The sequence below is a fragment of the Protopterus annectens genome, chromosome 13.part0 (assembly GCF_019279795.1).
Source record: "Protopterus annectens isolate FY-2018-M chromosome 13.part0, PAN1.0, whole genome shotgun sequence".
NCBI classification, from domain to species: Eukaryota; Metazoa; Chordata; order Ceratodontiformes; family Protopteridae; genus Protopterus; species Protopterus annectens.
In genome coordinates, this window is record NC_056747.1 from 1240485943 (window position 1) to 1240510775 (window position 24833).

Consider the following 24833-nt stretch of genomic DNA (forward strand, 5'->3'; position numbering starts at 1 on the left):
TGAATGAAAGTGCTCAAAATGTGATTTAAATGAATAAAATCTTATCAAAACACCAAGAATAGCCTAGCGTCTATATTCCTTCCAAAATAGCAAAAGTTTCTTAAGTTTTTAAATAGTTGTTTGTACTTTAGTGTTAGTGGTATTATGAGATATATATATATATATATATATATATATATATATATATATCATACATAATTATATTTATATTATGTATAAATGCATATACATTATATATGTATTATATCTATATATATCTATATATATATATATATATATATATATATATGTATATATTATATCTATCTATATGTATTATATCTATCTATATGTATTATATCTATCTATATGTAGTGTGTATATATATATATATATATATATATATATATATATATATATATATATATACATACACACACACACACACACACACACACACACACACATATATACATATGTATACAGTGGATATAAAAAGTGTACACACCCCTGTTAAAATGCCAGATTTTTGTGATATAAAAAAATGAGACCACACTAAATCATTTCAAAACTTATTGTAAGGATGTGTACACTTATGCAACCAGCTTATTGTATGTTTTTTATTTTTTTATATTTTTCCCCTAACAGATTTGTTTGTTTTTCAATTGAATTTACAGGTTATAGGTCACATTAAAGATGGGAACATTTTTGAAATGATTTATTGTAGTCTCATTTTTTTATATCACAAAAACCTGGCATTTTAACAGGGGTGTGTACACTTATATATATATATATATATATATTCATACATACATTATATATCACACAAACACGCACAAACAAGTTTTCAGTGACCCAAAATGCTGAAAGTTTTGAGACACACCTGTAGCCAGCCGAGTGGAGACCCAACCCAAGTTGCAATGGGACTCCTGGCCACTCCTACCTGGTTGTCCTGGTGTCTCTCAGTGCTGTAGCGATGTACTCTGACAGACGTTTTTCCATAAGCGCTACTCGGATCCAAGCACGACCCTAATAAGAAAGGAAAGGAAGATGAGAAAATGAAATTATCATTCCCTCAGCAAATCGAGGGCTCAGATGTGAATCTGGCTATCCAAGAACTGAAGATGAAACAGGCTGAAATAAAACAGCATACATAATCCTAGAACCAAGTCATATTTCTTGCAGTTTGAAAAATATTATTATTTAACTATTTTATTACCATCTTACGGTCAAAATAAATATGTGTTTGAGAAATATTTTTTTTCACTAATCAATGGGCAAGGACAAATAAAATCATATCTGTGAATTGTGCTTGCTCTATGAATAAAAACATATTTCACAACACTGAATTATCCTTCACAAATAACATCTGAACTGCAGTCTAGAGCATAGTAATTGATTACAACATGTAACATGAGAACTGAATGAAGCCTCAGATAATAATCTGTTCAGACATAATATGGGTTTGTTGCTCACTTTTAGCTGTGCTTCTATTACTTTTTTCATTAAACAAATATCCTGTTTCTCTTCTAAATATTTAAATGCAACTTAATACAGCTGAACTGGAAATAATTTATTTTTACCTTCTTTACCAAGAAAAATACTTGCATATGTTTTATTTCACTTTCTGCACTGCCTTCTGGGTAGCTGGTAAATGTACCATAATTGGGCACAATATTCACATGCAGCAGTCCAAAGTCACAGCACCAAGTTTCTCATCAATCTTAAGGATTTATTTCTACAGTTTTAGCACCATTACTTCTATGCAAAGAGTCACTACTAACTACTACTTTTTAATTATGGGAGTTTGTGTGTCATATCGGTTAGGCAGAGGAGTAGTCTAAGGGAAACCTTCTATTTTTCTATGGCTGCAGGACAAATAACCCATATTTATATGTTAATACAAATCACTTTGTAGAGAAAACTTTAATAGCCAACATCAAGCACCAGAAATAAAGAAAGAAAGAAGCACTGATTAGGTACAAACATTCTTTCTGACAGAATGAGAAAGCTGCTGTAAAGTAAAGTCAATGTAAATGTTAAGGCTTTCATTTTTCTTCCAAAACATTAGTAAAAATTTTGCAGGTATATTATTATGTTGGTAAAGGTTAGTACGCATCCAGAAAAATCCATTTTATTCACTCCCTCCAATGGAGATCCAAAAGTTCATACCCTAAATTTGAGAGTTTGGTATCCTGAGCTTTGTTGAGAAAATCACTTTGTCTTCACATTTCAAATGGTCATATATCTGGAACCATTAGGGTTACTGCATAAGTGTACATGGCAAACTTTCAAGATCTTAAACCGGATTTTGTAACTCACAATAAACAGTAAATATTAATTTTGGAATATTCTGTAAATGATTTAAAATATCTTGGCAACTACTCAAGCTACACACATACCGTCAACAAAACTTTATTCATTCAGCTGTGATCTTTTATAGCAGGCTAAAGAAAATGAAATTTGCACTAAATTTATTTGTCAGTATATTGGCAATGTCTACTGGTCAGAGTAAGTTTTACCATCTAGTACGAATTCTGTACATTAAGTGAGGTTTCTTAGTTTTCTAACATAGCTAAAGACAAGACTTGTAATTTACAGGGGAGGGATGAGGTTTAAAAAGAATGCTGGACTTGAATTATGCAATGTTTGACTGAAAATGACTGGGTAGATTATAAGTGGTATATAATGTTTGCAACTGGGAGTGTGTCAGTATGGTTTATGATATAAAATGCTTGTAACTAAGATTTTGTCTGTGTGGTTTGTTTTCATTTATATAAATGTATGATTGCCTATGTCGCAAGTGATGGTTTAATAAATATGTTTCTTGTTTAAACAAAAACAGGGGCAGGAATTGAGTAATTTATGTAATGCTGCTTAGGTTATATGAGAAGTATGATGTTTGTAAACATAAACTTATTAATACAGTTTGCTTACTTTTATATAAATGTAAATTTGCCTGTGTTAATTCATAAAGGTGTTTTAAAAAAAGAGACAGATTTGTAATTGTTTTTGGCTTTAGATACCAACCAAACTTCATGGGCTGCCTTAGTAGATCTAATATTCTAATTTGTCCAGATCTTGTCATAAAAAAAAAAAAAAAAAAAAAAGAGTTCCATGCTGATTTTGGGGCTACATACTAACAAAACAGAAATTGTTGAACTAGGTTCACTGATTGCTGTGTGTTGTCAAAATATGGCTATTCGGTACAATGTGATCTTGTGACAGTGGAGAAAAGGAAGTTCCTCCATGTTTTCAAGGACATCCGCAGTGGTGCAGCGGTAGCATTGTTGCCTCACAGCAAGAGGTTCTCCCATTCGATTCTTGGCTGGAGTGCGGGAGTACCTTCTGTGTGGAGTCTGCATGTCCTCCCCGCGGTTGGGTGGGCGTTCGAAAGACATGCACAAATGGGCATGCCTTCATTGAAGGTTGAACGTCGAGCTGGCACCTCGGCGTTTGTGAAAATCTACTGCCAATCATTAGCGGACCAGAATTCCGCTGTGGTGACCCCTAACTGGGAAAAGCCGAAAGACAACAGCAACAACACTCAAAGTTAAATATATTTAGAGATGTGGTCAGGTGAAGGTATGTGGCATTTTTTTTAGTCTTCTGAAGTGCAATTATTTCCTTCTCATTTCTGTCTTCAGCTTGTGTACAGTGTGCCTTGTCATTCTATTACTTACCCAAAGAGTCTATTATGAGAAACCAAAGTAGACCGCCAGACAGTAAACTGAAGGAGTCGAGCTTGTCAAAAAACAAACCGGTCGAAACTGCAGATGACATTAGTTAAGGATATTTTACAGGTGAGCATCTCCACCCCACCCCACCCCCCCCTCTCCAATATAGTCTTCACATTTCCACTGTCTTGATCACCATGGAAAAAGGGAAACACCCTGGAAGGGTGAAAAAATGGCTCAAACAACAGAATTCTCACAGCAGAGCTTATAGACCTCGTGGGACTTATAAAATGGGGAGTTGTGATCAGGTATATTATATCCCTGAGTTAGCATTTTCTGGATGTCAGAGCTCCCTTGTATGAAATACTACTGTATTCTACTTATATCCTCCTGCTTGTTCTGTATGCAGTGTCATTCTTCTTTCCTTCAATTGGCTTTTATGTTCATCTCCAACACTCTTTACTCTGTTATGCAAGCTTGCAGGCTACCATGCCCTTACACTTCCCTTTCCTGTAGCCCATTCATCACTTCTGGGTGATGCTCTGTCTAATTTTGTACAATGACAACTTAGGGGAGGAATCGGGTACCTAGGGTAATTTTTAATTATTTTTATACAGATGTCCCTGCTAGAACATTCATTTCATTTTTCAGGTAAAATGCAGTTACTACCCCTTCCACCAGTGCTTGGCTCCATGCCATAATAGGATATACAATCCACTCAGCTCTCCCATGTCAGAAGAAGAGAGAAATGTTCACAGTATCCTGGCCAAATCCCCACACACTTCTATAAATGTATCACCCCATGGTCTCCCCTGAAAAAAGGCCATAGGCCTAGAGGAATGAATGTGACAAAAAGGTTAAATAAAATAAAATTAAATTAAACTGAACTAAAATATGCCTTTGCTGGGGGTTGATATCTTCAAGATTTTGTAGGGCAGCTTAGCTATTTTTATATGCAGGTTTACTAAACTTCACACAGGTTCTGTAATGGCAATTAATGTGTTATATCCAGTTACCACATAGATAATTTTGCAATGGTATCTGCATTTTACAGACTTTAAAAATAATTAGTTTAGCCAGTCAGGTTTTGTAATTCAGGTCCGATTTAAAAATTCCATAATCCATGGCAAGCAGGGTTTTAAGCTATTGTGAGATTTACTCCTACATAGCAAGGTTTAGTCCCACGGAAGGAAAGCAGATGTTCTGGCCAGGTGGGAGTAAATCCTATGGTTACTCATGCTCATCTGCCATGGATTATTGTGTTTATATGATGATGTAGGTAATATTATAGCAATAACCCACGCCTGGGTGTGGGTAATGCTGGATTTACCCACGGTTGGCATGGTTTGGTCGAGGCGAAGTCCGAGGGACCAAACAAAGCCAACCGGTAAATACAGCATTACCCACACCCAGGCGTTATTGCTATTATCATGACATTATTTAAGAAAAGAAACTATTACTTTTCTTAAATAATGGCATAGTATAATGCCTGTTTACTGCCCTTCCGCAGATGTCTGGCATCCGCGGCGGTTATGATGTACTGCGCTGCGCGGTACATCAGAGTTGTGCAAAAGCACGAGAAAGCAAGATCTCCGTTGCTTTTTACTGTTTTAGCTATGTTAAATGGGTTTAACATAGCGAGACAGTTAAAATAAGCAACGGAGATGTCCGTTGCTTATTTTAAAACTGTCTCGATATGTTAAACCCATTTAACATAGCGAACAGTAAAAAGCAACGGAGATCTTGCTTTCTCCGTTGCTTTTAAACCTGTCTCGCTATGTTAAATGGGTTTAGCATGGCGAGACAGCTTTAAAATAAGCAACGGAGATCTCCGTTGCTTATTTTAAAGTTCTCTATGTTAAACCCATTTAACATAGCGAGACAGTGTTTAAGTAGAGTTATACTAATGGAAAAAAGTCCGGGCGACCGGACCTTTTTCCATTAGTATAACTCGATTTACAATGTGCACGCTGGCCAATCAGCGTGCACGTTTTGGGGGGGTCATGGTATAATACATTTTTTGGAAGGAACTGTAAGTCACAAGAAATTATATTGCAAATGCCTAACACTTGTAGTGGATGAAGAATGCCTCTATGAAGTGTTATACAACTGCATGTTCAATACACATGGCTGAACATTTTGAAACAGAAATACCTTTAATGTACTAAGAATCATTCTTTTTAAAGAACTTGCAGCAGGCAATGGCTCAGTGACACAGTTAAGAAATGAATACATATAGGAGGGTATGCACTTTCTTTTATAGGTGTTTGTGTGTGTGTGTGTGTGTGTGTGTGTGTGTGTGTGTGTGTGTGTGTGTGTGTGTGTTTATACTGTGCATGTGTTGTGGTACACTGACTGGTAGGCCTGGACAAGTTGCCGTTCATTGTGGGCTTGTGTCTGCTAAGGCTGCTCTTAAAACAGGAGCATTATGAAAGAAACTATTTAATTATTTTGCAGGGGGCAAGCACCCTTACACCCCCCCTCCCATGAAGTTTGCCAAGAGATCATATCCTTAAATGTCTATAATAAGATACCATATATTTACAACACATCAAATAAACCTGACTCTTCCAGATCTGTTAGTAGATGCCCAGTAAAAATGCCATCCCATATCTTGGGTTTGATGCCATCAGTCTTTACTTGCAAACTGTATGAACCTGTGCAAATCACTTAAACCATATAGTGACCTTGAATTACCACTGAAGAAAGTCCTTTCTGTCCAAAAGTCTAACTGGTCATCAAACAAAAATACCTGCAGAAGCTCCAGCTGAGTGATAGTGTTTGATTCTAAAACCTGCATTTACTGCTTGAAATTATTTGTGAAGGGCAGCTCTTTCATCTGTCTATCTATCTATCTATCTATCTATCTATCTTTTTACATCTCTGAATATTAATAGCAAAGCAAATGAAACTACTTTGCAAAACATGACTGACAAAGCACATACAGGCTTGCAGTGTATTTAGTATTTATACTTTCCGGACAGAGTATAGGCCACGGTGGTGCAGCGGTAGTGTTTTCGCCTCACAGCAAGAGGTTCTACCGTTCGATTCTCGGCTGGAGTGCCTCCTGTGTGGAGTCTGCATGTCCTCCCCACGGTCGAGTGACATTTGCAAGACATGGGTGAATGGGCGTGCCTTTGTTGAAGGTTGGGCATCGGGCTGGCACCTCGGCACCGTAAAAAGTGACTTCCAATCATTAGCGGACCGGAGTTCCGCTGTGGCGACCCCTAACTGGGAAAAGCCAAAAGAAAAACAACAACAACTTTCCAGACAGAGTAGATTCTATTTTATCAAAATCAGGAAATATAATTCTGAGCTCAAATACTGTTTATCAAATGAAAGAAGAATTCCTGCATGGCTTATGAGCTATTTTATTAAGATTCGGTGTACCCTATAATTATATATTTTTCTCCTTATATGCAGGAAGCATTCTGTTCTGCAGTCTTCTTTCTTCCATGACAATACAGTGTCCTTTCTACAGCTGTAATAAGAAAGAATTACTAGCAACTACAAATTTGCTTTGTAATATGAGATACAGAATTAAGAAATCGGGTTTTACAGTTTCCAACGCTTCTCCCACAGAATAAGATATTTACTTAGTTTTTCACTATTAAGTCATTTTCAGAAATGGATCAGTATGTTTTAAAGAATGAATTGGTCCTTTTCAAAAATCAGAATGTGACTTGAAATGATAGCCTGTCAAGAAGATGAACTCACAGGCAGGAGCTTGTGAGTCCAGCAGTTACCTTCGGTGAACATTGTCTAGCCAGTATACTCAGTCCACCTAACAGTAGATCAGTAAGATCACTCCACAGAAAATGCAGTACAAACATGTAACATATTCACCCCCCCCCTTCTGCACATAGCCTTTTATACATCAGTAGAAGCACCATATGCAGCAATTGTTCCTGTCCTGGCAGCACAACAAATGATCTCTGAGCAATTTGACAGCACTTGATTCACCTAATTAGCTTTTAGCCAGTCACTAGACTTAATCCCCATATGCAAATGCAATCCATATGAGGTTGCTGTGATCTTGGAGTAGGTAGTATTTAGTTTGGAGGACTATGGGGAGTCTCCACCACACTGAACATTTTCACTCAAGCACAGCAAAAGCATCTCATGAGACAGACTTGATGCTTTATGCTTCACCCATCTGTACTTCAGTCATCTATAGGGAATAAACCTACACAGCATTCTAACAAAAGTTTCCTGATGATGACTTTGATACTGGAGTAGTACATGGGAGACGCACAAGAAAGGAACTATGTCTCCCCCTGCTTACATGTGTGCTAGGTTTATTGTCTTTCTGATAGCTTCTGTTTAGCCTTGGTAATGCAGGGAGATTTGGAAGCATCACAGAGATAAAGGACAGACCTAGTAACTGGATGAGTATTGGAAGTTGCTTTGGGTCAGACTGCTGCTCCTTACAGAATCAAGAAACCTATACCTCTTGGGGTCACTCCTAACACAGTTCTAGAAATTCAAGAAGAAGACATGATGAAAGTGACAGTTAAGATTACAGAGGAACAGTCAACATATAAACTTATTATTATAGAGAGCAGACCATTTTATTATGCTGAGAAAAAAAATATTGTGTTTATAGTGCCAACTAATACAATAAGAGGTATGGGTAAACTCAGACTGCAGGGCCAAAGTATGATTAGTCAAATTTGATATTTCAGCATTTGTCCTACTTATTATGGCTACTGTAGAGAAAACATAAACAACCTAACAACCATCTTTATTAAATCTGTATTGATGAAGAGTGCAGTGGTGTCTAACCTTTGCTCTGGAAGTGCTTATGTTCTCCATATTCTCAATGCTGCTGATGCAGTTGTTAGGGACTTTGCTGCAGGCTAGTCGAATATATTCCCAGAAACTTCGCTGGCCATCAGAACTGAACCAGCTAACAGAACCTATAAAAAACAAACAAAACCATTATTTTTGAATATGTTCTTTTTTTCACATCAGTATCTGCCACTTTTATTCCTATATAGGAGCCTCAAGGCTTTCCACCAATTGTGGAAATCCATGGTCACTACATACATTCTTTGATGTCTTTGAATTTGGAAGTGTTAATTGGCCTGCAGGTCAATGTACAATGCAAGAGCTGTATTAGTTGCCTCATTAGAACAGAAACTTTTAATTTATTGTTATTTATGCGTAGGTGGAATGATCCATAATGGACCATTTTCACCCACAGTTTTACATTTTCTTTGTATACAAAAAAATGATGTTCTGATTTTGCCTGATACTTCATCTTACAGCAATACCATAAGCACCTACTACCTCATGATACAGCAGGATTTATCACCTACCTACTACATATGTGTTTGTAATTGGAGGGTGGAGGGGGAGTGGTGGTGGGCAATGTTAGGTTATTTTGATCATTGGCCAGTGCAATGTCTCAAACTCATGTTGTAAGCACCCAAAGAGGCAATACTGCTACTGCAAGAACAAGACAGTTGCAATAAAGAACAGTATTTATTCACATACATATTTTTAATGAATGCTTATTCCTTCTTTCAAGTAATCTCTGTGGTATCCCTGAAGTCTCAAAACAACCCACTAAAGTGTAGTGGGTCCAAAAACAAAACAATGCAAGAAACTTCTCTGTGTGGAAGATTTTCAGTCCATATATTTCTAGTTAATCACTGTATATTAATCAGATCAGACAATAGCAGTAGAAGTAACGAATGTAAACTCGTCAAGTCAAAACAAAACAAAACAAAACGTAATAATAGAAAATATATAATTGTACAGCATTACTAAGTATTCAAAAGTAATCCAAGCAAGGCAGGCAGTCTGTTTCCAGTCAAAAATCCTTTATTAAGTACACAGACAAGCGATCCAAGTAAAACAAACATAGAGTAATAATTTCCTCACAAGCTTTCTATATATATATATATATATATATATATATATATATATATATATACACACTTTTTATCAGGCATGAGAGTGGTTTATTGTGCTGTAAACATAGTGTTATTGGTCGTTGTTCGGCTTTTCCCGGTTAGGGGGTCGCCACAGCGGAACTCCGGTCCGCTAATGATTGGCAGTAGATATTTACATGCCAGGTTGCCGGCCCTGACGCACAACCTTCAACGAAGGTACGCCCATTCATGCATGTCTCCACACAGAAGACGCTCTAGCTGAGAATCGAACAGGACAATGTCTTACTGTGAGGCGACAACGCTACCACAGCACCACAAGTGTTATTGGTACACATGTTAAATTCACTTCCCTTTCCCCATCAGTGTGACATTCGAGCTGGTCCTGCCCTACTTAGTAGCTATCATAATAATATATAACCCTTATGTACTTTAAATAAAATTATATAATGATGTGGTACCGCTTATTTAACCAAATTATTAAGTAGATTATTAAGTCTGTGATTTTATCCAAGACAATATACTACATGGCTGGAAATATATCAACCTTAGTTCATTTGTCAATCAAAAAATATATATAAATATATACATATACAGTTTGCATGTAAAAATCAGTTTCTATTTTCATAACCTATTGTTAACAAAGATCGCTTTCGTCCTTCTAGACTTCTTCAGGTCTGTGTACAAGAACCCTAAAAACCTATATAATTGTATAATTAGTTAGTATTGTTATTACACATCATTTTGAATAAAGTGGAAAAAAGAACCAGAAAAAAATAAGAAAAAATGTATGTATGATGATGGAAACAAAATATACACAAATTTCAACTGATTTAAAATGGTATTTAAAACCAATTTGTAGAATAAAATAAAATGAAATACAATTAGTCATGTAAACCATGTGGCAATTTTCTAAGTTCCAGTGCACTTTAAATTGAACAGTAGTAGTTTAGTCCAGGCTTCCTAAAAGAGTTCAGCTTTAATTGCCAGATGAGTTCATGTTTCTCCAGAATATTCGGGATGTCTCCTTCAAGATCACCCATGTCTATGTGATCCAGGATCTGAAACTTAAAACCTGTGTGTCTTTTATGAAGGCAAAGGTGTTTGGCTAGTGCATTATTTTTATATCTAGAGTGGATTTCTGACAGATGACATGGAAATCCTACGCTTCAGTTTATTTACAGTCTTGCCCACATCAAATGCATCACATTCATTGCACTGTGCCCTGTAAATTACTTTTTTAGTGTTACAGTCACCCCCTGCACTGGTTTTAATGATCGTCTTTAAATAATGGCAATAAAAACTATCACCTTGCTGTATAAATATACAAAATGTACAATTAGTTTCACATCTTTTAGTGCTTTTCTCACATGGTCTAGGTTTAAATTCAACAAAACTTCTAATGTTCCTGGCCTTCCTATAAACAAATGATGGGGCTTCACCTAAGATGTTAATCAGAAAAGGGTTTCCTGTAACAATGTCCCAGTTTTCTTCAATAATATTTTTGATACTGTGATAATCCAAAGTGTATGTCAGGATGCAGCAATTTTTGCATTTGTTATTCTCTGTGGAATTACTTAACATTTTTCTACTGGGGAGGTTGAGTGAAGGTGCTTCAGTGCTTTTCAGTTCTATAATGGGTTCCAGGATGTTTTTTAACATCTGACTTTCATAGCCTCTCACTAGAAAATCATTCTCAAAGTTGTTCAGGTTTCTCAAAAATGGTTCCATCTCTGTGGTAATTCAAGCTAATCTATAGCCTTGGGACTTCACTACATTATACTTGGTTTTTGTAGGATGTAGACTTTTACTGTGGAGTAATAAGTTAACCCTCGTTGGTTTTCTGAATAGATCAGTGGTGATTCTGTTATTGTTGATGTCCTTGGAAATCTGCATATCTAAGAAAGTGGTTGAAGTACAGCTATGGGAAGAGGTAAACTTCAGGAAGGGGTTGTTTGATTGAGGTAAGTGATAAAATCTCCAAGCTGCAAGGTGTCACCTTCCCACACAATAAAGACATCGTCAATAAAACGTAAATAGCATGTGATATGCTGCATGTAATCTGTGTTGTTTAACACAAAGTCCTCCTCCCATTTGCCCAGGGCTATGTTAGCTATGCTGGGAGCCATGGCAGCCCCCATTGCTATACCAGTTTTTTGTTTGTAGTGTTTGCCATTGAAAGTAAAGAAATTGAAGTCCAGTACAAGATTAATGAGCTTGCTTAACTTTTGCAGTTGTGCCTGTGTACCCTGATTATGTTTCTTAAAAGACTCCATAGCTGCTGTTATACAGTAATTGTGAGGGAGCACTGTGTACAAGGATTCCACATCAATAGTTACAAAATACTGTCAGCTTCCACTGTAATGTTTTTTATTTTCTTCAAAAAATCCATTGAATCTCTTATGTAACTTATTCTTTTCTGCTAGAGGTTTCAGCAAGTAATCAAGGTAAATGGCTGTGGCTTCAGTAAGGGAACCTCCACTTGCTACCACCAGTCTATAAGGTGGGTCTTCTCTGTTCTTGTGTGGCTTTATTCCAAAAAAGTAAGGTAAACGTGGGCATGGGCTCCATAAATAATTATAAAGATTTTCAGTGATAAGTTTTTCTTCCAATAATGTGGTGAGATTAGTGTTCCATAAATCATATGCTCTTATGTCATCCATGGTAAATAACTCATAAAATCTGTTATCCTCCAGCATGTTCTCTATCTTTTGGTTGTAGCTAGTAGTATCAGTCACAAGTATACCTCCTCCCTTGTCTGCCTTCATTACAGGCCTGCATTTATCATTGCCTAGCTTAAGCAATGCTTTTCTTTCTCCCTGTGTTAAGTTATAAAGTTTTTTCTAAGGAGGTGTTTTAAGCAGTTTCCTGATATTCATCTCACATTTCACTTTGAAAGCAGCTAGTGTTTGATCTAGTGGTGGACAATACCTGCTAGGCCTTTTTATAGTTTCATCAACAGGCTTATTTTCAGTGTCATTACTTTTGCCATGAAACTGTACCCTGAGCTTCCTCACAAACATTTTAAGGTCTATCAGTACCTGAGCAACCTCACTCCTGCAGCTTGGTACAAAAGTAAGTCCTTTGGACAACACACTTTTTTCCTCTTCAGTCAGTGCTTTAACAGAGTGGTTCCAGATAAGTGGAGCACCTGATATTGTGGTACCTGTTGTTGTTATTGTACCTGTTATTGTGGCTGGTTCCTCCATCTGAGCCTGGGATCTGGGTTGTAGTCGGGGTTCCAGTTGGGATTGCCCAGGTATTGTATTTCCCTCACCCCTGTCCACTGTTTGGTTCTCCTGTCTCCCTGGGAGTTCGTGGATAGAGTATGAGACCTCTGGAATTCCTCCTCTGCTTTCTGGAATCTCAGTGGGTTGTAGTAGTATTCCTCACTGTGGCTGTGGTATGGGGGGACCTGGTAAGAGGGACAAGCTCTGGGGCTCTGGTGGTGGTCGTCGTTCTTGTTCTGGTGCTGCTGCTGGCTTTGGCATTGGTGTGGTGGTTGATGTCTGTGCTGTCGATATTGGTCTTCCTGAAGAAACTGGTCTCTGTGAAGGTGCTGCTGCTCCTGGTAGCTGGATTGTCTGTGGTCCCGGTTGTCCTGGTAGTCCTGTAATTTGTCCTGTAGAACTCTCTGTCAGTTTTGGTTGCCGCTGTGGCTTATGTTCCTGTCCTGATCCTTCTGTGATGTCAAAGGCTTCTGCGGAGTGTTGATAGCCAGAGGGGAGTGGGATTGTGGGGAATGAAATGTTGGATGGGCAGTCTCCTGGTGGTCCTGTATTGTGCCTCTGTCTGGTTTTCTGCAAGGATCTCCCCTGGGAAAATCCCGTTGAGGTCTGCTGGCATGGTTATACTTTCCCTTATATCCCCTGTAATAACTAAAACCTTGTCTGTTGTTGGTTCTCCTGTTGTTGTTGTTATTATTATTGTACCTCCTAGTAAGTCTCCCAGGATCATCTTTGTCCAGTTGATCTCGTTTCATTTTATTAATCTTTCTTTCTTTAATGGACTGCTCATATCCTTTCACTCTTTCTTTAAGCAGCTCAAATTTAGCATCTAGGTTATTGTGGTTCTCATTTTCCAATGTTGTTTTTAAAGATGTGATGTGATGTCAGCCTTTGTAGCTTCCTGCACACTAAGGTTGTTCCTTACAAACAGACGAATAACTTTGTAGCTGGCATACTCTAAAATATTTCCCATTCCTTAGAAAGTGAATCATCCATACTTTTCCACATTGGTCTTTTGTTCAATCTAAGTCCCCGGGGTAGTCTCTTCTTATCTATGCTTTGTTGTAAATAAATGTGTTCCCAATAGAGACCCTGCATGCGTTTCAGTTGCTTTTCTAGTTTAGAAAACGTCTCTGAATTCATATTTTCTGGGCCCATTCTTCCCTGTCCATTTTCTGTATCCATTTGTATCTGATCTGCTTCTGTATCATTCCAGATAGGTACAGTTAGTAAATATTTTAGCCTGTCATTATCCATGTCTTAAAGTGCTGGAATTCCACACCAATTCAGGGATCCTTTGACAGAACAAAAACCTTGGTCTCAGAAACCAAAGTACCAACAAAAAACAAGTAATCTCCGTGGTATCCCCGAAGTCTCAAAACAACCCACTAAAGTGTAGTGGGTCCAAAAACAAAACAATGTAAGAAACTTCTCTGTGTGGAAGATTTTCAGTCCATATATTTCTAGTTAATCACTGTATATTAATCAGATCAGACAATAGTAGTAGAAGTAGCAAACGTAAACTCGTCTCAAGTCAAAACAAAACAAAACAAAAAGTAATAGAAAATATATAATTGTACAGCATTACTAAGTATTCAAAAGTAATCCAAGCAAGGCAGGCAGAAAACACAGACCTGAAGAAGTCTAGAAGGACGAAAGCGATCTTTGTTAACAATAGGTTATGAAAATAGAAGTTGATTTTTACATGCAAAATGTATATGTATATATTTATATATATTTTTTGATTGCCAAATGAACTAAGGTTGATATATTTCATAGTACATTGTCTTATTCCCTCTTTCCAGACAGCCCCCCACCCACTGCATCTACGATATCAACTGATTACCATTCTTCCTGGTACTTACCTACTACACTATAGAACAGGAAGTGACCTCTCCTCTACAACATAACCTAACTGTACAAGAGACATCAATATATGATGTAGGTCAGGAATAAGTCTGTTGATCTAACACTGAGGACCCTGATCAAAGGATCTTTGGTTGGGTTCATCCCAAAAACCTGTGGAATTTGGATTTCTGGAAAGGAAAATGCAATGCATAGTGTACTGACATTCTTCATGATGTCATGCGCCAGATACACAAGTGTGTCTGTCTGTGAAGATTGACAGTTATTTTCTGCTGCTCAGCTCATGATCCTAGCTATTGGTGTAGTTATGGAATACAGAGACCAACAGTAGCTGAAGTTTCATAACTAATAATCTGCATGCCTTACTAATCTACAAACAATTCATGTTACTGTCAAATTGTTATTCAAGTACTATTTCAACGTTACCTGCTTGTATTGCTCAGGAGAGGAGTACAATGTCAGACACACATGCCGGTGGTTCAGATTTGCCACACAGTGATGAGCAGAGAGAAGCTTTTGACCTACTTCATAATCAGAAAGATTTCAGTGGTTGAATGGTCTCCATAAAGAGACCAGTTGGATCCAGCAATGTTTTACTATATCTGTCTCCCTGACTCTTCACAGCATACAAAGAAAATGTGGAAGATGTCACCTGTGATGTAATTTCATCAGGAATATGCCTCTCTCTTCCTTCTTGGAGGATAGTTCACATTTTATAATATATAGTGTGCTTATGGAATACAGAGACCAACAGTAACTGAAGTTTCATAACTAAGTTTGTAATGCTTACTATGCTTTGTTGGCTCATGCCTCCTGGCAAAATTTAATTAAGAGAAGGTGGGGAACAGCTGTACTATGTGACAAAGTGTGTATTTTTTCATATGACCTACTTGCAGTCAGACACCTCTTCTTCTATGACATTCCTCCTCTTCCATGAGGGAAAGGAGGAGTTTTTTTTTTTTTTTTTTTTTTTTACTATAGATGGCTTCCTACTTGCTACCTCTCCGGAGGCTTGGACTAGTTGATCACTCAGTACTTTAGCTTTTTTTGCTGTACGGTGGCCTTCTTTAAGCAAAATATTAATGTTTTATTGTATCTTTCTTGTTTCTGTTAGGAAAAAAAATTATTGTTTAGAATAGTATATATACCATTAGTAAGGCAGCCTGACTTCTCTCTTAACCTCTGCCACAATTTTAAAATTTGTACAGAAACCCCCTTCCTATCAGAATAGTCACTATATACTGCACAATGAAGTTCCTCAAGGAACACAGTACACACAGTCTGTAAACTAACATGTACATTCTGGAAGTTTCACAGTGTGGTTCTATGCAAGTGGTGATTCTCCAAAGGATGTTAATGGGGATAAATATAGTAAAGCTTTGCTGAGGGTCCTTCATACAGTCCCACTCATATGCTAGACCATCCCTACAAAGGCTGAAACTCAAACAGTAGATTGCACTCATTTCTGCAATGGCCATCTGGTCTCTAAATGTGCAAAGTACAATCCAGTGTCAGTCATCTGAGTTTGCAGAAGAAGAGGGAATCATAAGAAGTAAGATCCTGCTTCCCACTTTGGGTTATGCATTGCACAATACTAACCCTGCTTGGCTATTGGTATATTATCTGGAGTGCGAGGCCAACAATCCTGATCCTGGGTTAGTGTCCTCTCAAGTCCCTTTTCCAGAACAGAGGAACTCGATGTTAAAGTTTTCCCTCTTAGGACATTACCCCAGGACAGAAGGCTTAGGCTGTCCCACTCAAGGGGGACAACTGGAAGAACAATGTTTTTACTCAAGGACTTGGACCTCAAGGTTTACATATCAAACAGATGACTGGGTGCCTGATGGGAACTTGAGTTATAGTTGCGAGGTACTGCCCTTAAGTAATACAGCGTAACTGTCTCTGTGGTGTACAGTCATTTAAGACCTATAGCACCTGATAGCTTCCATGCATCAATCAGATTCTTGCCATTGCATGAAATATGATAACCTTGTCATGGAGGGGATGTTATAAGGAAACATAGGACTCCCTCTCTCAAGTTACTTTGAAAAGTCAGAATATCCTGAGGCCATTGCTTCTGAGATGTACAGGGAAAGTTAGTTCTCTCTCCCAGTTCTTCCATGCATGATCTTTTTTTTTGCTGAGATTTTAAGGCTCATGAAATCGGATAAGGACTGTAACTTGTATCCCCATCTTATTTCCTTAATAATGTCTTGCTGGGCATCTGGTGAAAAAGCACAAGGAACCTTGTGTCCTCACTTTCAGCCAATCAAGGATCCTAAAAAGAAGTCTAGAGGCACCTCAGCTCTGCTTTTATGGCACCAAAGAAGGCAAACATTCTGTATACACCTGCAGCTGAATAGCAAATCATTGACTAAGCACCTGTTTCTTTAAGATCTTTATTAACTTCACACACTGCACAGTGGTATGGGTATACACAGTCATAAAAAAAACATTGCAAAGTTTTCCTTTTCAAGCATTATACATATATGGGTTCTTTCTTAACAATTATTCTTAAATGTAACATTCCATAGATTGCAAGTCCTGCCTTCTTGAAATTTCACTCCTCCTCCTCCTGAACATTACGCTGCAAGTATTTCCACAAATTCCATTTATTTCACTGTAGTTTGCACCCTTCCATTTTATTGAAAGTTGGGATCTTTAGAATTTTGTTATAGTTGGTTTTAATTTCCATTTTGTATTAATTTCTTTCTTGGCAGCCAACAGCATTAAACTTAGTAGGGCCTTATAATGTGTAGGCAATTCTGTTTCTATATTCCAGCTCAAAAGAATCATTTCATTAGTTATAAAATTTTGTCCCCTACATTTCTGACAAAGAACTGTGTAAGTAAGTTTTAAAATCTACCAATACCTTGCATTCCAAAAGAACACGTTTCTAAGTACCTCTCTCTTTTCCCTCTCACTTCCAACAATTACTGTCTTCTTCCTTCAGCTGTTCCTGTTAGGGGTCACCACAGAGGATCCTCACTTTCCATTTCTTCCTGTCCTCTGCATCTTGCTCTGTCACACCACCCACTTGCATGTCCTCTCTCACACATCCATAAACCTCATCTTAGGCCTTCCTCTTTTCCTCTTACCTGACAGCTCCATCCTTAGGATTCTTTTCCCAATATACCCAGCATCCCTCCTCAGCACATCTCCAAACCAGCGCAATCTTGCCTCTCTGGCTTTGTCTCCAAACTGTCCAACCTGAGCTGACCCTCTAATATTCTGATTCCTAATCCTGTCTATCCTCGTCACACCCAGTGCAAATCTGAACATCGTTAACTCTGCTACCTCCAGCTCTGACTCCTGCTTTTTGTCAATGCCATCGTCTCCACCCATATAACATAGCTGGTCTCACTACCATCTTGTACGACTTCCCTTTCATTCTTACTGGTACTAGTCTGCGACAAATCACTCCTGACACTCTTCTCCATCCACTCCACCCTGCCTGTACTCTCTTCTTCACCTCCCTTCCACACTCACCATTACTCTGAACTGTTGTTCCCAAGTATATAAATTTATCCACTTTCACTAACTCTACTCCCTGCATCCTCACCATTCCTACAAGCCATTGCATTTCTTTATGCTGGTCCTAAGCCTAGATAAATGGGGAGAGTTACATCAGGAAGGGCACTGGTGTAAATCCTTTGCCAAATGACATATGCGGACAACAATACAGATTTTTAACAATTGTTGAAGGTTGTGTGTTAGGGCTGGCAACTCGGCATGTAAAAATCTACTGCCAATCATTAGTGGACTGGAGTTCCGTTGTGGCGACCCCTATCCGGGAAAAGCCGAAAGACACAACAACAACAACAACTATCTATATGTAGAAAAGTTCTCTGAAATCTACTCGGGGTATAAAAATACCTTTGCAAACACTTCCATGCATAAATCCTAAACCTTCTGTATTTTTTTGCATATTTAGGAGCAAAGTCATACAAATAAGATCTCATAGTTTCTTATAGATTACCTTTCCATTCCCGTTTTTTCTAACCTCTTTGATTTAATTGTTATAGGTAGCATTCATTATTTTATATGCCCTTCAAATTATCCCTTATTAAACTGCAGCCTCTGTTCTAGTCTGAAAAAAGAAGTTATGTACTCACCATAACGTTCCATCTGAGTAGTTGTACTTCATTTGTCTTCAACTTGTGGGTTTCGGATCCGAATCGGATCTGACATAGACGCATTTTCCAGCTACTGATCCAAGCTCCCAGCTCCTCCCCTTACCCATAATGCCCCATCTCCTTCATCCCTTCAGATCGAGTTTGCTGCTAATAACATAACACATACCCAATCTAACAAGACCCCATCCTATTGGCAACCTGAAAAAAATCTAAACTCTCAGATTGACCATGGGCAATTCTGGGGTAATCATACTCATAGTTTGGCAGTACCAAGGTGACAAGGTCGGGGGAAGGAGGGGGGAGAAAGGTTGAAGACAAATGAAGTACAACTGCTCAGATGGAGTGTTATGGTGAGTACATAACTTCTTTATCTGAAGTAGTTGACTTAATTTGATCTTCAACCTGTGGGACAGAGTCCTAAACACTTGGGAAGCCCTCATAGAAGGATATTCTGGAGCACCGCAGAACCAGAGGATGCCCTGTTCCTTGACACAATAGCCAGCTTATAATGTGAACTGAAGGTATGAGATAAGGACCATGTAGCTGCAGAACAAATATCATCTAGTAACACTCTAGACCAAAAGGCAGCTGAATTAGCCATAGACCTGGTAGAATGTGCTTTTACTTGACCCGGAGGAGAAATTCCTCTAGAAGAATACACTGGAATAATGCACTGAAAATCCAACGAGCAATCATCACTTTAGAAATTGATCTCCCTAGGTCTTCAGTAAGAAATAAACAATTCACTTTATGAAATGCTTTAGTCCTGTGCAAGTAAAATCTCAATTGCCTATGAACATCCAACAATTGCAGTTTATATTCCCCTTTATTTTCAAAATTCAGGAAAAACAATGGTAGACTAATTGTCTGGTTACTGTTTGTCTCTGATACTACTTTGGGAAGGAAGGAAGGGTTAGTGCGCAATTTAACATTAAGCCTTATGAAAAAATCATATATGGAGATTTGATGGAAAGAGCTTGAAGTTCCGACAATCTCTTGGCAGAAGTAATGGCCATCAAAAAAAGCAGTCTTCCAAGATAGATACTGTAAATCTACCGAAGCTGCTGGTTCAAAAGGTGGGGAGACTAACGTCTGGAGCACAAGGGTAAAGTCCCAGGGAGGAGTGGGATCCTTAATTGGAGGTCTAAGTAGAAAGGTACCTTTAAGAAAGGACTTGCAAAGTTCTGAAGAAGCTAAAGAAGACATGTTTTCCCCTACATGAAAATTAGAAATGGCAGCCAATTGAACTTTCACTATGGAGAAATTGGCTCCTTGAAAAATTCCCGCCAGAAAGTCTAGTACTGCAGACACTGGAGCCGTGAAAGGAACCAAGGCATGCTGTGAGGCCCATAAAGAGAAACATTTCCATTTGCTACGATACACCTTTCTGGTAGAAGACTTGTGAGCCACCACCAAAATATCCTTAACCAGAGAAGATAAACCAGGAGTCCTAGCAATCATGGGAACTGGAGCAAACAAGCAATGAGCTTCAGACTGTCCAGGTCTGGATGAGGAATCCTTGAAGGATGAGATATAAGATTCAGAACTGGATCCAAACATCCATGGTGGTACTAGCAGATGAGACGATAGGGAGGGGAACCAGACTGGGTGAGGCCAGAATGGGGCGATGAGAATCACAGTGGTCCCCAGCCTGCGAGCATTCTGAAGAAACTTCGGCATGAGGGATAATGGAGGATAAGCATAAAGAATTCTGGGAGGCCAAGCATGAATTCGTGCTTCACTGAGGTCTTTCCCCTGCTGGGGGGTTCAGAGCAACAAACTCACTGCATTTCGTGTTGGAAGGAGATGAAAAGAGATCACAGCAAGGATGACCCCACTTTTGAAAGATCTGTTCTGCTACTGAAGGATTCAGAGATGACTCATAAGGCATCAGGATGGATCTGCTGAGCCTGTCCACTAGAATGTTGGACTGTCACGGAATGTGCATTGCCACCAGAAAACAACCGGTAGGGATCGCCCATTCCCACACTGTCATGGCTTCATGACAGAGGGGATAAGATCTGGTTCCCCCTTGTTTGTTGATATACCAGACCACTGACATATTGTCCATCTGAATTGTGATCATTCCTAGATGAAGATGAGCATGAAGGGCCTGCAACACAAAAAGAACCACCCTCATCTCCAGGACATTGAAATGCAAACTGATCTCGGATGGGAACCACATGCCTTGGACTGTCCTTCCCGAGCAATGCCCCGCAACCCTAGCTGGGAGGCATCCATGGTCACCGTGGCTTTGGAAAAGGCCAGAAGAAAAAGATGTCCCTTCAGTAGGTCCAGGGAATGAATCCACCACCGAAGAGAGTCCCTGCACAGTCAGGAAATTCAAATGGGATGAGACAAAGGAAGATCTAACAGAGACCACTGAAACGAGAGGGTCGACTGGAGAATTTGCACATGAAGGCGTACTAAAGGTAACAGGTTGATAGTGGCCACCATTGATCTCAATGCTCTTAGAACTGCTTCTGCTGTTGGAACTTGGACCTGAAGAACATAGAGAACATGCATCTTCAAACTGCATATCCTGTCCGGGTTGAGGAAAACTTTCATTTGAATGGAGTTCACCAAGCCCTGATGAAATCTAGAACCTGAACTGGGGCCAGTGAAGATTTGTTTTGGTTTACGGTAATGCCCAGTTTGTTTGCTAGGTGAAAAAAGCAGTCCCTGGCCTGGCAAAGTAGATGCTTGGAAGGGGCAGCAAAGAGCCAATCACCCAGGTAAGGAAAGACCTGAATACCCTGATGTCTCAGGTGAGCCACTACTACTGCCATCACCTTGGTAAACACCCTGGGGGCTGAGGTGAGACCAAAGGGAAGGACTATGAACTGATAATGATTGGCTCCTAGCCTGAAACGGAGGAATCTCTGAGACTGCCTGTCCATCTTGTTGTGGTAGTATGCATCCTGGAGGTCTATCAAGCACATCCAATCATTCGACTGCAGATATGACAGGATGGCTAGAAGAGTGACCATCCGGAATTTCGTTTTGGTTACCAACAGGTTCAAGGTGGACAGATCCAGGATAGGTCTGAGGTCCCCCATTTTTTTTGGCACTAAAAAGAACCTGGACTAAATGCCTGATATGGATTGGTCTTGGGGGACAGGTTGGATGACCCGTTTGATTAGCAGATTTTTTATTTCTAGTGTTGCTTCCTCCCTTTGCATGGGTGGGACATCTGGGAGATGTTTCTTCAGTTGTGGTGGTTCTTTGAACAAGATGAAATATCCTCTGGATATACATTTGCAACACCCAACTATCTCTTGTAAAGGACTTCCATGCTTTTGGGTGTAGTGATAGGTGACCATAGACTGCCTCCAGAGACTAGTAATCGGGCAACCCTTCAGGGCTGCTGCCCAGGTTTTTCCAAGAAGGGTTCTTGGGATCCGAAGTTTCTAGGACCCCCTCTGCCTCTAGGTCGGCGTCTGCCATAACTCCCTCTACTTCTGGGGAAAGATGAGTCCTGAGTGTCCCAGGAAAACATCTGAAACTTCCAGAACCACATCTTCTTCATCCCTAGCCGATTCCAGGAAAAGGATCATTGAGGGGAGGAGAAGCAGATTCCAACACCAGACAGTGTCTTCCCATCCTTCTCACTCTGGACCAGAGTCTCTTTAACAGATTTCCCAAAAAGGGAAGAACCATCATAAGGGGCATTTGTAAATGATGCCTTAAAGGGTTCCAAAAATTGACAAAGCTGGTTCCCTCCATAATGCGGGAGAGCAGGCACATGGACGTATTCAAAACTGCTTTAAGAGTGGCCATTCATGCGGAGAACTTCTTTTCGTCCTCTGCTGACATGGACTCCGGGATCAACTCAGCTACTTCTTTGACCAAGTTACGCTGTAATAGAATGACGTGTACCATGTAGTTCAGCTCCCTTACCGAAAAGATTGCTGAAGCATACACCCACTTCCTACAATGGTCCAATGGCCTTGATTCACGATCAGGAGGGTGAACCATGGAGCTCTCCTGCCCGAGCTCCTTCTTGGTGGTGGCTGCCACAACCATAACATCCACTGGGGACCCCTTTTTCCAGTGTGTCCTGTCTGAAGGGGCACTCAAGACCTTGTCTGGGCACTTGGGGATAGGCTCCATGTTGCCTAGTTCCTTCCATGCCCTAGGTGTTATAAGATCCACTAAAGGATCCTCAGGAGGGGACACCCAAAAGGTAGACTGGCCCATGCTGAATGCCTCCAGGAACATTGATTCATCCGAAGTCAGTTTTGGGGCAGACCACCCCCCTCCTCTGGTGGAGGAGTTCCATGATGCCTCCAAAGGAGACATCCTCGGGGGTGACCTTGGGGAACCTTCCCCCTCCTCCAAGTCAGTATCTTCAGTGAGGAACTCTGGCGGAGAGTCCAAGTGCCTCCTTTTACATGTCCATTTGCAAGGTACCTCCTCAGTGGGGCTCTCTGGAGAGGATTCGCAAACTTCCTGTTGCTCCCGTGGGGGAGCCTTCTGAGGCAGGATGGACATTGGCTGTCTCTGAGAGGTCAAGATGGTCAGGACCACACCCAAAGCCGAAGGGGTCTGGAAAGATTCAGAGAACAAGATGGTCAAGGGTCTCGAAACAGAGAGAACCCTCTCCAACACATCAAAGACAGAGGGGGAACAAACCTCCTGGGAGATACCGTTCGGGGCCAGGGAAGTCAGAGCTGAGGCTCTAGGAGCTGAGATGCTGAAGAGGGATACTGCGCTCCAAAACACTCTGAGCTGACAGCATCCCCCTCAGATCTGACCCAGAGACTATGGCTCCCAGATCTTGGATTCAAACCCATTGGATCTGACACACCGAAGGCAACAGCTGGCATCGAGGTACATGGGACCAACAGCGCCGACCCCTCAACCCCGAGGGTGCTCGGATCCAAGGACTATGAAACCAAAGGTTGGATCAGAGAAGGAGTTATAGGTGTAAAGAAAGGTTGCGAGCTACCCCCTCCAGAGGGAGAGGGTGCCGGCAAGTCCTCCATCTGGATCTGGGTGCGGATAAACCTCTGCATCATCTTGTCCATCTCTGCTTTGTTCAAGCTCTGGGTAGATCATGAAGAAGCCGCTGAAACAGGTCTAGAAAGCGGGTGGCGAGAGGACCTAACTGCAGACTGGACAGGGGCTTCCTTTCACTCAGGGGAAAATCTGGGAGATCTAAGCAGAGGAGACCTAGGCCTAGTTGGAGGCCTTACTTTCAGTGGCAGACCAGCCGCAACCGAGCAGTCAGAGGACCGCCTGCATGGCTTGTCCTTCTTGGTCTTTTCTCTCTTCCCAGACCTCTTGTTGGGAGTTTTGAGTCCCAGAGGCTGGGGAGGAGGAAGAAAACACAGCTGCTGCTGTTCCCACAGGAAGAGAAGGAGGAACTACTGTCCTCAAGGAGGGAAGTAGCCCCTTCAGAATCAGTTTGTCCTTCCTATCCTTCAGTGCTCTGGGGTTGAACCCGGCACAGATAGGACAGGAGGTCTGAAGGTGCACTGCTCCCAGACACACCACACACACAATGTGGCCATTTGCTGGGGAAAGCTTATGGCCATACTCTGTGCATTTACAGAAACCTGATTTAGGGACTTCAGACATCCCTGAAAGAAACAGGCCCAATACACACTCACGATAGGAAAGACTGAAAAGAGCTGAAAGTAAACTTTTTTTTTTAATTTATTTTTTATTTTATTTAATTTTATTTAACATTTGTTGACCGGGAAAGTCTGACTAGGTTCCACAGAGCCTGTTTTCAGCGGAGGCCCGGGGAGAAATGCTCCAGATGCATGCCTTTGGAATGTGGGAGGAAACCGGAGTACCCGGAGGTACTTTTTGTACCAACGACCTCGCAAAAAGGTAAAGGGATAAAAAAGAGAAGAAAAATATCAAAAAACTATTTTTACTCACAAAACTCCCAACTATGCTAAGAGCTCAGACCTCGCTTGTTGCTTTGCTAGCGGCAAATGAGATCTGAAGGGAGGGAGGAGACATGGGGCATTATGGGTAAGGGGAGGATCTGGAAGCTCGGATCAGTAGCTGGAAAATGCAGCCATGTTGGATCCAAAA

At 40.1% G+C, this 24833-nt stretch overlaps 1 protein-coding gene across 2 annotated transcripts in view; it reads right to left on the reverse strand.

The window, feature by feature from the left end:
* RUNDC3A (RUN domain containing 3A) overlaps nt 1-24833 on the reverse strand; it is a 356931-nt gene that overhangs the window by 195317 nt on the left and 136781 nt on the right. For both annotated transcript variants that reach the window (XM_044055254.1, XM_044055257.1), the window contains exons 3-4: nt 8442-8575; nt 923-1008 (exon numbers count right to left, since the gene is read on the reverse strand). In XM_044055254.1, coding sequence (XP_043911189.1) covers nt 923-1008; nt 8442-8575 — 220 coding nt within the window. The remainder of the gene's footprint in view (nt 1-922; nt 1009-8441; nt 8576-24833) is intronic.